The sequence below is a fragment of the Lethenteron reissneri genome, chromosome 41, assembly GCF_015708825.2.
Source record: "Lethenteron reissneri isolate LAM-NWPU_2019-01 chromosome 41, ASM1570882v1, whole genome shotgun sequence".
NCBI classification, from domain to species: domain Eukaryota; kingdom Metazoa; phylum Chordata; class Hyperoartia; order Petromyzontiformes; family Petromyzontidae; genus Lethenteron; species Lethenteron reissneri.
This window is the reverse complement of record NC_083819.1, coordinates 6,035,132-6,048,615: the sequence shown is the minus strand read 5'-3', so window position 1 is coordinate 6,048,615 and position 13,484 is coordinate 6,035,132. Positions and strand designations below refer to the sequence as shown.

General features: G+C 44.5%; 1 protein-coding gene across 2 annotated transcripts in view; it reads right to left on the bottom strand.

Moving 5' to 3' along the window:
- Positions 1 to 3,196: 3,196 nt before the first annotated feature.
- The window catches only part of LOC133352561 (ena/VASP-like protein), a 42,087-nt gene continuing 31,799 nt past the window's right edge, over positions 3,197 to 13,484 (bottom strand). Inside the window, exons 6-13 of one of the 2 annotated variants that reach the window (XM_061568277.1) lie at positions 10,822 to 11,129; positions 9,970 to 10,118; positions 9,027 to 9,093; positions 8,676 to 8,703; positions 6,416 to 6,479; positions 5,176 to 5,290; positions 4,923 to 4,980; positions 3,197 to 4,498 (exon numbers count right to left, since the gene is read on the bottom strand). In XM_061568277.1, coding sequence (XP_061424261.1) covers positions 4,461 to 4,498; positions 4,923 to 4,980; positions 5,176 to 5,290; positions 6,416 to 6,479; positions 8,676 to 8,703; positions 9,027 to 9,093; positions 9,970 to 10,118; positions 10,822 to 11,129 — 827 coding nt within the window. In that variant the 3' untranslated portion in view covers positions 3,197 to 4,460. The remainder of the gene's footprint in view (positions 4,499 to 4,922; positions 4,981 to 5,175; positions 5,291 to 6,415; positions 6,480 to 8,675; positions 8,704 to 9,026; positions 9,094 to 9,969; positions 10,119 to 10,821; positions 11,130 to 13,484) is intronic. The other variant, XM_061568278.1, reaches the window with a different exon arrangement.

Here is a 13,484-nt window from a genome sequence, read left to right as displayed (position 1 = left end):
TTATATTTGCGTGGTGACGTCACGACGTTATAATTTTTGGGACTCGGATTTACGTTATTTTGCACTTTAAAACAAATACCTGTCAACCCCCGATCCGTGGCTACCTTATTACAGACCAATTTAGACCCTATTGGTCACCCCGCGCCCTTACAAATATTAACGTGCATCCTATAAAGTTCCATCACAAGGGAGAAACACAAATATTTATTTTGTGACCGTATTGAAACGGATGTACGCCATATGGACCTGTAAACTCAATTTCCCTGTACAGGAATACGGGTAAACCAGTATGGGTTGACAGGGTATGAAGTAGATGTGTTCGTAAGTCCAACTTTTCTCCTGTCAATTCCAAACATGTTGTACGAAACACGAAGAAAGGCTTGAAAAGTTTTATAATCTCCTGCAGATGTAGATGCCACTGGTTCTTCACGTTCTGCAGATGTAGATGCCACTGGTTCTTCACGTTCTGCAGATGTAGATGCCACTGGTTCTTCACGTTCTGCAGATGTAGATGCCACTGGTTCTTCACGTTCTACAGATGTAGATGCCACTGGTTCTTCATGTTCTGCAGATGTAGATGCCACTTGTTCTTCACGTTCTGCAGATGTAGATGCCACTGGTTCTTCACGTTCTGCAGATGTAGATGCCACTGGTTCTTCACGTTCTGTAGATGTAAATGCCACTGGTTATTCACGTTCTGTAGATGTAGATGCCACTTGTTCTTCACGTTCTACAGATGTAGATGCCACTGGTTCTTCACGTTCTGTAGATGTAGATGCCACTGGTTCATGTTCTACAGATGTAGATGCAACTGGTTCTTCACGTTCTGCAGATGCCACTGGTTCTTCACGTTCTGTAGATGTAAATGGCACTGGTTCTTCACGTTTTGCAGACGTAGATTCCACCCCCACTACTCTCGGTCCGAACAGGCAACTGGACATACGTACAGGTTTGTTCGTATCTCTGAAAGTGCGTAGGTCGAATGTTCGTAAGTAGAGGAGTCCCTGTATATGTTGCCCGGCTTGAAACCCGCATTGACCAGCGTGAAGTATGGTGAAATAATCCACACGACCCGGACGGCTTGGGTCGTCCCTCATCCAGCAGTGGCTTGAACAAAAACAATCCTGTTCATCTACATACAATGACGTTAGAGCAGTGACTTTTTGGCAGTAAGTGCACTCCTTAATAACATTGCCAAACATTATGGGAACCTCATTTGCCAGTAAAAATATGATATTTGTTTTTTTACCCTTCTATCTGGCAACAAAACTGACACCTTTTTACAAGGAGTCATGTTTGTATAGACCGCAATACCTGCAGTCATAATACAAACAAAAGACATCTCTGATAATGTGCACTGTCCTTGAAGTGTATTGGTCCACACTCGAGGAAAGCTGTCTCGGTATTGCGGTCTATACAAACATGACTCCTTGTAAAAAGGTGTCAGTTTTGTTACCAGATAGAAGGATAAAAAAACAATTATCATATTTTTACTGGCAAATGAGGTTCCCATAGTGTAGATGCTTGCCCCGAGCTCTCATACTCTGATGGTGCATTGTCTTTGAGTTGTGCGCCTTTTGGCGTCAATATGAAATGTTATTTCCATACTTTAATGCTTTCTATACAACTCGACCCGAAGCATATGCATGAAAAGACAAAAGTAAAACTTATGAAAAGCCAGGATAACGGGATGAATCACCACCAGGTCGAATATAAATACATAATAAAAACGAGCTCTCATACTCTGATGGTGCATTGTCTTTGAGTTGTGCGCCTTTTGGCGTCATCTGGTCCAACCCATGTGAGACTAGGCTCTAAGGAAAGCTGTCTCGGGTGTGGACCAATCAACTTCAAGGACAGTGCACATTATCAGAGATGTCTTTTGTTTGTATTATGACTGCAGGTATTGCGGTCTATACAAACATGACTCCTTGTAAAAAGGTGTAGTTTTGTTGCCAGATAGAAGGGTAAAAAAAACAATAATCATTGCCAAACATCTCACACGCAGGATGAGCCTGAAAATGAGTCTCGAGACTCAGGCAAGGCCTTTCTTATAATGAGAATTGCAATATTAAAAATTAATTAGCCAAATATTCCAATTAAGGATCATGATTTTGTGGCTCAGGCTCACCATATCACCAGTTTTATTCTGTACAACAGGCTGGTGTTGGTGTTCTTGTAGGCTGAGGCTATGACGTCAGTGTTCTTCACTAATTTCCAGAGGAGGGCCACTTTCACCGACAAGACGTCAGTGTGTGAGGGCCGCCACACATTTGAAACCATTGGGGGTTTGACAGCAGCACGATGAAGATGGGGGGGGGGGGGGGGGGTCACATTTGTGTATTGTCAGGGGCAGCACTAAAGTCCACCAGGGGCCGCCAGTGGGACACGGGCCTTGCAATGAAGAACACTGGGCTGTGATCGGCAGCTAAGGGCAGTGCAGAACAAACGTGTTATACTCTCCGCTCCCACGTTCTACATTCACCACTTTTCGCCCACACTGACGAGCGGAAGGGCCTAACCCGCACGGCAATGGATTGCCCTCATCCAGCAGTGGATTGACGAAGACCTGTACATGTACATTCTGAATAGACCAGAGAGTAATCTCAATAATGTAAACTCCTTTGTCAAGGCGCTGTGCTCCTCCCACCCAATTTAAAATACGCTGCCAAGATTAGCAGTGTTCATTAGGACTGTGCCTTTCCGACAACTCTGTTCTTCACCTGAGGACGGCTGCTTGTGTTGTGGCCGAAACGTCGTGAGAATGTTATGTTTTATTTTTTCTGATTTTATTATTTCCCTTCTACGTGACTTTACCGAAAGATCCAAGAATATAATCGCAATAACTCTCTTGAAACCCCTAGTTTGGCTAACTCGACAAAACGTGTTTTTTTTTTGCTCACGTGGCCCTGACCTTGGATTATCTATAGGCTGTCCTTTTTAATTGCAAACTGCAAAGCATTAAGGTAACAAGTGGCGAAGGCTCGCTCAAATGTTACACTTGTATATCTTTCAGCAGAACAATCATCCCGTTTCGTGCTTGCTTACGCGGGGAAAAACGTTTAGGCTGACGATAGACATACCGTTCTCGAAACAAAAACATTATCACGGGACATGTTTCAATGGAATGCCCCTAATGATACAATGCAAGCGATTCCACGCAGACTTACTTTTAGAAGCAGTATACAACAAGTGATAAACCCCGAAATCAATCCTTTATTTGAAATGGTTTATCCCAAGGTAAGCATAAAATGAGGTGCATTTATAACAGAAATAAGTCTGGCTAGATACATGTAAGTAAACAAGGGTTCTTAAAGCTTGATGAATAGAAAATACAGTCCATGATTAATTATCAAATAGAGAAAAAGTAAAATTAGATTTGCGTTCTATTCACCCGGCTCTTTCTCAAGTCAGTAGCGTGTCGAAGGCCCCTCTCTACATGTCAACGTTACACTCGCAAACTTTCTCTCCGAGCAGAGAGAATTACCGTAATATAAATTCAGACACATTCTTCAGTTCGGGAAAACTCTGAAAGTTCCAATACAACTTTTCAGTTACCCCAAACTTTACCCTATACCCATCACCGTAAGAAACTATATTTCATTCAAATGCCTACAAATGTTATTTTCATAATGACTTAAAAGGAAATAATCCATTATTCTTTTGCACGTGTTCATCAGCTGACTTACAGTGATTGGTGACCAAGTACCATTGCATTAAAATCCTGCATAATAATAATAAAGCTTTGTCAATTTAAACATTTAAAAAAATTAAAAAAACTAAACAATTTAAGACAATACAGCTCACCGCTATTATAAAATGCTCATGTGGTCTTACTGGTCTGCATGGTCCTCGGAAAAGGACATGTATATCCTTTCAGCAATTTCATCTCCACTACATTGTGCAGACAACCTTATAAAATATTCCAATAACATAATTAAGACAACACCAATTCAATGACTTTTTAGTTTTACAAGGGGAGGAGGGTGGAGGTGGTGGAGGGGGGTTGTTGTGCAGGGTGGGGGGGGGCAACCAAATAGTCGATACTAAAGCAGGCTGCAAGCACCAACAACACGAAGCAGCTGACGGTAAGAAACACTTGTTTAACGGAAATTATTTCAAGTCGGAGAAATGCTATAAAACAAAAGAAAAATATTTGTTTCCATACAGCCGTAGCTCAGAAATAACCCACTGGTCTTTAACATTTTTGCAACAGGTGGCTGCAAATAATCCACCTTGGTAAGGCTCTGGGCGACGTACAGAGTTCACACGTTCCGCAAAGCAATCGTTAGGCCTGCCAGCAGCTCCGTGAAAACGCAACGCCGCAGAATTGCCGAAGGACGACGGCTCCTCCTTGCTCCTTAGCCCACGAGTTCATGAGTGTGGCCGTTGCTGGCCCCCACACACAGACGGCGCAGCTCCATAAAGACACTTGCCGCTGGCTGCCACCGCCAAGGCAGCTATGTCGTGCTGATCCGGCTGAGCTCTTCCCGAATCGCTGCTCAAACAAAACAAAAAATCGCGGTACGGACACGCGCAGACATGCACACGTACAGAGATGCGTGCACACATGCATGCACACACGGGCGACGAGCGCACACATACGTACGTACGTGCAAATGCAGACACACAAATGCACCCCATTACAACAAACTTAATTTGATGATTTAATAAGCAAACTTAATAAAAAAAGATTATGCACCAAGACATTTTACATGGCATTTCGATCTTCTATGCAGTTGTCATAAAAAATTGTCGTCAATTATTGCAGCAAACACCACATTAGAGCGTTCAAACGTTAAGAGTCTAATAGATATTTCCGGAGTTTCTGCACCCCCCTCCTATGTCATGGCTTGTGCTCTGTACCGGGCTCCTGCTGAAATATAATAAAAACACATTTTTTAAAGTTGAATAGATCTCACCTTCGATGATTTCATCTTTTACTTTGTGCAGCTCTTTCCTCACCTCGTCCAGGATATCCTGGAAATCCCACAAGCATAGTCGTTATAAATCGGCAGTCATTCCAAATGTCATCATCATTTAATTCCGTTATGCTCCGCCTCCCATGCTATACATCTCAAAGCACCAACACACGCAGTCAGCTGGCTCTACAAGCCGGAGGGGGGGGGGGTAACGTGGCTCGGCATTTGCGAGGGAAGCACTGGCTCACAGTACCTGCTTGAGCCTGTCGTAATCCGAGCCCTCTGCAGACGAGACACCATTGCTGCTTGGACTCCCTGTTACCGATGACGACGATGAAGCAGCAGCTGATGCCAGTGCCGGTTTGGACCTGTGGCGACGACCGTCAAGAACCATCAACCGGGGGCGGCCAACTGCTCACTCGGCACTCGGAATTTGTAAATATTCGCACACTGCCCGAATCGATAAATTGTCGAGATTTGGATTCACAGTAAAGATTCAGCAATCGGTCCTTTCGTGGCCAAAGTGATCCAGTGGTAAACAATTATAAACGTGTATGGATTTAATGTAATGGCGTTGTTACACGCATGGGTATATGCACTTTATTGTGAGCGTTTATTGTGAGCGTAAGAATATTTTTAATAGATCAATGAATTTCAATCTTCACAGCATGCAGCACGAGTCGCACAATTTGCTTTGGGTGTTATTTTTCTCGTGTAAAGAATACTGCGCCCCTCAGTCTCCGCGGTATAGTGTGAAGGAAAATATTAGAGACTCGTCAAACTAAATAGCATCATCTCCTCCAAACCGATCTGTATTTTAGGTGAAATGTAACGCAATATTCACATTTCCAAATGTGTACAGCCATCAGACCTAGAATAATGTAAAAATAATCGCCTGGCTGTCCCTGACAGTGTGCACTGCACAATTCTAGATTTGAGTGATTTCTAATTTTATTTCTATTATTATTTCTATAATTTTAATTTTTTTACCTGATTGATAATTTTATTTCTATTATTATTTCTATTATGTTCATTATTAATTTTTTACCTGATTTATAATTTTATTTCTATTATTACTTCAATTTTTATTTAATTTTTTACCTACGTGACTTTACCGAAAAAAACTAAGAGTGTGCACTGCAAAATTCTAGATTTGAGCGATTTCTAATTTTATTTCTATTGTTTTTATTTTTATTTTTTTTACCTGATTCATAATTTTATTTCTATTATCATTTCTAATATTTTTTTTATTATAAATTTTTTACCTACGTGACTTTACCGAAAAAACCTAAGAGTGTGTACTGCTAAAATTATAGATTTGAGTGATTTCAAATTTTATTTCTATTATTTTTATTTTTTTTACCTGATTTATAATTTTATTTCTATTATCATTTCTTTTATTTTTATTATTCATTTTTTACCTACGTGACTTTACCAAAAAAAACCCAAGAGTGTGCACTGCAAACGGCCGTTATTAGGCCCTGGGCACTCGCCTTGAAATGGAAGGTGATCTGTTGGCCCCACCGTCAGCCCAGGCCTTCTTTCCGGCGTCCGCCACTGCACAGGCCCACCACAGACACATCGCAATCATCTCTCGCTCGTATTCGATGTGGGGAAAACGCTACCCCCCCACCCACCTCCACGGCTCAGCGGTGCGCGTGTGTGCTCGGCGAACTAAAAAGACACCCGTGAGGAGAAATTACAAAACTTTGAGATCCTTCAACAAACTCCGGGATAAGCTGCCAAGCCTGGTGGTGTTCATTCAGACTCTGTCTTTCCGACAGACCTGTTCTTCACCTGAGGACGGCTGCTTGCGTTGTGGCCGAAACGTCGTGAGAATTGTATTTTATTCCCTTCTACGTGACTTTACCGAAAGAACCAAGAAGATGAACATGAGTTTCGTCTTTGCTAGTATTTAATGAGCACTATGGAAGCAGACAGGTAGCTGTCAGAGCACAAAACATCTGTGAATGTGCAAGTTTTAAAAATATATATCTGGATTGTGTATCAAAGTTTTGATCAACTCTTTGATTAATGTTGTAAAATTTCTTTACAGCTAATTATAAATGGAGTGTCGTACTAATGCTCGGTTCATGTTAGATCATGTTTAGGAGGGTTCTATTCACCCCGCTCCCTCACTCCGTTACAAACAGACAGACGAACAGAGTTCATCTATAAACGCCTTCAACCATGTTGGCAAAGTTTAAAAGTGAATCACAAAAGGCACCAAAAAAAATGTTTGCGGATGGAAAATAAACTACCGGATTGGCGTGACATTTGGTGAGGTCGGCGCAGGCAGCCCACTTCAGACCAAGTTCAAATGTCACGCAGTGTAGGTTAAAGCTTACAAGCTTTTTGGACGTCTTGGTTAAACGTTCCACTATTCCCTCCCGTTACTGGCCCGATTACTCTAAACATTGTGCACAAAAGGAAAAAACACTTGCAGGGGGGAAATGTTTTTTTTCTCTCAAATTTTCCCCTTCCTAGTAAAAAATAAAAAATACCTACAATAAACAAAAGTACAGTTCCAAATTGCCAGTAATGCCCACTAATTATGTTGCCAACATTTATTATTATTATTGTAAAAGAAGGATTTTTTTATGTATTTAATAGCAGCAGCGGTGTGATGTGATTCCACGCACAGCAATTAAGTGGATGTTTACATGATAATCCCCACCCAGCAATTAGCAGCGTTACACGATTAGCAGCCCACGCAGCAGGACCCAAACATGACCCCGAGTCGCAAACGCTTCCGCAAACCTGCAATTAATTCAAATTTAACTGTCCCTTTTGACTCTCACGCAGCCCATGCCTAAATCAAATTAACTTCCTGCCTTTTTCCAATCCACCGCTGGATGAAGGCCTCCCCCATGCCGTGTATGTAATCGGGGCTTTCAATCTAATCACGCCGATCAGTGTGGGCGATTTGTGAAGGGAGGGCACCAGACTGGCTCAGAAATCGCTTGGCACCGGATTTAGCGAAGGCCAGGAAGCCATGTCAACGCGTTCACGATGCAGCACTTAGCGCACCCGAATATTTATAAGCAGTACATGAAACACAAGTACAGCATGTTACGTCCCGATTTAATACTTTCAAGCAGAAACCTTAAGCTCAACGCATTACTCAGAAGGCAATAACTTGCAATTAATGTAAAATAACAAATCTGTGACTGGGCTGAAGGTCATACTACAAAGCCATTTTCTTTTCTTGCAGTACAGCAAGTTGGTGCCGTGACTTTCACCTTATTAAGGAATTACGGGCGTGCCAAACGGAATTAGTAACAAAACATTGCGTCCGAAATGGAATGGAAAAAAGTAATCCGCTCAGTCAGCTCCGATGTCACATCGAAAAAACGTGTCGCACAATACCGGCTCCTTGATCACGTTAAGCGGATTACCTCTCCGTGACACCAGGAAACAACACTCCAGACACACAAGGCTAGCGCCGGATGCACGGTTGCGGCAGGACAAGGTGCGTTTTAGGCACATGCAGCGGAAATTGTCTCCGTGTTGTCTTTGGTTATGCACGGCTGGGTCGACGCTACTCGTGTTTGTAAGATAAAGGATGAGGCTGGGATGAGGCTGAGATGAGAGCAACGATTGGGGGATGAATGAAGAACGGAAATTGTTCTCGGGAGTGCTCACACGGCTGCGCTTCTAAATTACGCGATTCATGTACGTCCACTTGCGAGGCCTCTGGTAAAGGGTGGAGGAAATTGTTTAATGAATCGCCCCATTTTGTCGCCCACTCACCGCTCCCTCTTTTGCCTTCAAAATCGTCCTGAAAAAAATCCAAGGCATAAAGCAATGATTACAACCAGGAACAATAAGAGTCGAACATATGTATACCACAACAGGTTCTCGTCAACACACTGGGAATTGAACATCGAAAATGTCAGCACTGCTGTTTTGTTTTATTACCAACGAGTGTATAATGTTATTAGTCATTGATGCAGTGATTGGAAAATTAAGGGTTATCACTAGTGTTGCAAAATTGCCAAGTTTTGTCGAAAACATCTCATGAAAAGGAAAGTGCCAAAATGTATTGTCTAAAGCTGACGATTAAATGAGGCATAACACGTTGAGTCAAATACTGCCACGTACATTTGCTGGGATCTCTTCTTTCGGCTCCACTTTTTGCTGAGCTGCCGGCTTGTCAACAGTTTTCCGTCTGAAAGAAAAGCAACGATTTTATAAAGCTACAATTTTTGTTTTTTTTAACCAGGTAAGGCTCACTGAGCTATGTAGCTCTTTTTCAGAAGCGACCTGGCCACAAACAATAAGCCCAATGAAGTGGCTCAGGTGGAAATTTATCGTAGCCCAATACTCTCTAAATGTGGAGGGAAAAACCGGAGGACGGGAAGAACGTGCAAACTGCAAATATACAGGCGTTAGGGTTGGGATTGAAGCCACAACCTCAAATCAAAGACTCAAGGAGATCCAAGAATATGCTGATATAATACCTAGGAATGCATCGATGGACCCACCTCCCATCAATTCGAAGTATTGTCACTCTATTTAATTTAACCTTTTTTTCTCATTTTCACTATCGTTCTGTTTCCTTTGGACAGTCCCGTCCACTCAATTTGCATATGATTTGCATAATAAGCAAACAATCAACGCTTACGAATCTACACATTGTTATGAGCCTAAGAATAACCCAGTTCTGTAACTTGACCCAGCAGTGTGGCTCTCCGAAGTGTTTTTATGGATTGTGCCGCTTGTTGCTAGGCACGATGCCCGATGTTTCGCTCCACGGTGTGCTGCGAGCTTTGTCCAAGACCTGAACACCTGAAGAGGCTCCCCACAGCTCGAATGAATACTTAAAGAAGCCCCCAGCGGCATAAGGAGTGAAACGTCAAGACGTCCTGCACGGCAGGACAAACCGAAAACACATCGGAATGCCACGCACACACAACCGTGAAAAACTTAGGTGGCACTTCTACCCCAGTGGTTGTGCGCACAGGCGTTACCAAAGCTCGACTAACGAGCGACATCGCCAGTTAACGAGCAACACACGCAGAAGCAGCAGCAGCAGCAGTAGTACCTCCTGGCCAGCAGGGCACTCATCTCCTCCATGAGGCCTCCGCCTCCGCCTCCCGACGGCAGGGTTGCGCTGCCGCTGGTGCGGTTCGCGTCCTGTTTGGCGGCTCCACCGCCGGCTAATGGGGAGCCCTCCTCCGCCTGCTGCTGCTGCTGTGTGGTGGTAGAGGCAGGGGGCATGGCAACGGTGGGATTCACGGAGAGAGAGGCGAGGACTAACGTGAGCACCACACGATACCGTCGTGACTTCACCGTCCGTGCAGTGTGATTTAAGCAACTGTGCAATGTCTTCATTTGCATGTTTGGCTCGAATTAAATTTAGGTAATTTGAATGCGCTCCCTCCTCCACTACTTCCAAATTGTTTTTAACTTTAAAAACGTAGCTATGTTTCCCAGAATATCTATTAGAGTATGATATCAGACAGGCAAAGAATCCATTCAGAACTCTCACGGAGAAAATAAATCATTCGTGATTGGGAATGGCCTGTGGAAGCGGATCTCAGAGCTAACTCTGAGATCCCCTAAAGTGACCTGTCATCCAGACATACCACTGAGAGTGATATCGGTCGCTTGACAGTCAAATCAATGTTTGTTTGACGCAGTCATCGGTGACCATCCTGACACCAGAAACTCGCTACGCTCGAGAATGGATTAATCACAGGCGGCTGCCGAGATTCAATTCCAGAATTTCAACGGTGGCAGTTCAGCGCTCTGACCTCCGGGTCGGTTGTAACTTTAAGCAGGGTGTGGTTTTACTGCAGCCAGCCGAGCTGCCAGTTTATATATATTTTTTATCATTGAAAATTTACCGTATTGATGAAGGCTCCTGATCGGACGTGTTTGTGGTGCAACAAACCTTGGCCACTTTCTTGAGTTTAGCATTGGCCAGAGCAGCAGCCAGTCCCCCTCCTCCAAGATCACCTCCTCCCCCGAAACCCCCGATCGGCAGAGGGGGAGGAGGGGGGGGGCCCCCACCTGGGGGCGGAGGGGGCCCCCCCCCACTGGGTGGCGGAGGAGGCCCCGGCGGCGGAGGGGGCGCGGGGGGAGCACCCGGTCCTCCGGGAGCAGCGAGCGGTGGAGCCGGGGGTGCAGGTGGAATCGGGGGGGCGGCAGGAGGTGCTGGGGGTGCAGGGGGGGCCTGTGGTATCTGAGGCATGGGAGTTCCTTCACACACACACCAAAGGAAAAGAGAAATGTGCATTTAATCTTCCACAATGGCGTATAATGGCTTGTTTTTATGCACGAACATGGCAAGCAAGTTTAATTCATCGTTATTTGGTGGCTTTACTTCGCTGTTAAAATGTTTACATCGCCGTCTATTTTAAGAAGGTAAAATGGCATCCAGGAAGTCATCCGTCAATATCTGACAAAAGACGCATAAGAACTCGGCATCGTGCAATATATTATTCAATGGGCTTAATTTATTTGTCGGCCGGAGTCACGCTCCCTCGCCGAAGCTGACGAGTGCACGTGCTGATGAATGCGCATTTCTTCCCATCGCCAACGCCTATTGTTGTACACTGACAGCTGGATTAGGCTGCATCCAAGTGCGCAGCTAAAACCATTTTTTTGTTCCCATGCTGTGCTTTGGTTGTGCGTTCGCTGTTAGCGAAGCTCGGCTGCGCTACACACAAGCAACGTTATTTTTTTAAATTTTATCCCAGGTGCCAGCCTTGTCATTGATCCCACACCATTATTTATTTAGAAATGCTTTTCGTGTTTACTTGGTTGCCCTCCCGATTCGCACGGTTGGCTGTGTACGGCGGCGAAAGAAGTTCAGCATAGGTACGGGGACATCAGTGGCGCCAGCTCACAACGACCAAATTGAGCATTGGGGTCTCCCTCGGCCCCGCCTCTTGTTTTGCTTGTCGTGGGTAATTTGTACAGGAGTGTGGGGGTATTGCTCCATTTAAGCCATCTCTAAAGAGGCCAAAAAAACGCATTCATCAATCAGACTGCCTTAAAAGGTTGAATATATAATCGGCGATGTTTCAGGCAATAGCTCTACTTCACAGCACGTACGAGAATTATGTAAAAGCTAAGCGCTGTAAAGAACGCCCATTGCCCGACACGCCACCCTGTCGCATATATTTTTCCTTTGAAGGTCACAGTGTTTAATTGATGAACGTGTTGAGTTGAGTTTTTTCTTTGCTTATTTGTCTAAATAATTTGCTCTAAAGGGGGGCAAGTTTCACTCGCAAGGGGGCCTCTCGTACCTCTGCCTGCCACCTCAAAATCCCCCTACAAGACACGCGCACCGAATCCACTCGCTCCACTCGGTCCCGCACGGTGCAGTCGGTGCACGTGGAAAATGTTTATCCATTTTTAAACGGTGCGTAACGTGCGTTGGGAGGGGATCACTTGGCACACTGTATCGTGGGCCCAAGTGAGGCCTTTCTAAAGGTGGCTCAACAATAGACTCCGACAAAGAGAGAAGGGAACAACAAAGGAACGGCGGCACGTGCTGTTGCTCTGCGCGCATGGCTCATTTATTAATTGCACCACAATAGGGACGCATTTAACGCTGTTAAAGTCGAGTAGACATTCACGCTCGTTTGTATTGCACAAAATTTCAGCTGGCATTCCGCTCAAACTGCCGTTGACCTGGAAGGAACACCTCGGGCTCTGAAAGCTAAACGAGGGGCGGGGGGTGTGGAGGGAGGAGAGGGGTTTGGAGGAGGGTACCCTTTGAGCAAAAAAATAAATAAAGGGTGCCACACAAACAATGCAGGGATAATATATGGGAGAGAATTGAGAGGACTACGCGACAGCGTTATCGCAAAACTAAACGAATTCACTGTAAGCTTTCCGCAGCGTACATAAAACATTGGTAGAAATGCCCTCGACAGGATCACAAAATGATTTTTTCTTCTTTTAAAACAGTTGGACCAACTTGTTTTTGTACAATTGGGATAGCGGGTTCAAGATGGCAAGCCAAGACAAACAGGAAATGTGTCCAGCACTGCACTTCTGGATGAGGGCCACCCCTCACCGTGGTGAGTTATTTGACCGAAATTAACCACGCCAGTACATGTGAGTTGGTGAAGGTGGAGAGCAAAGATGTGCGAGCATAGAAGTACAGTACAGCAATGGATATTGTTGCACTGCCCTCTGGTGGATGGCTATCTCAGCACTATCCAGGCTCATGTCTGCTAAGCTTCTGAGATCTGATGACATCACGCACATTGTGCCTGCCACAAATGAACTACAATAACTTGCTGATCTTGTTAAGGAGCATAAACCATCGCGAGAACTCCGATCATCATCGCAGCAGCGGCTTTTGGCAAGCCATCGGACAAAGACGGTCACCGCATCGCGTGCTTTCAGATGCGCCTCTACAGCCGTCTGGAACGTTCTTCCTTCCAATATTAGGAGGCCACTGGAACTTTGCACTTTTAAATCATCTCGATTGAAAACTAATTTTTTTAGAACTGCTTTTTGTGTTTAGTTTGTTGTCCTCCCCCACACTTCCAATTAGCGCGGTTGACGACGTACGGTACGAAAGAAGTTCAACATACA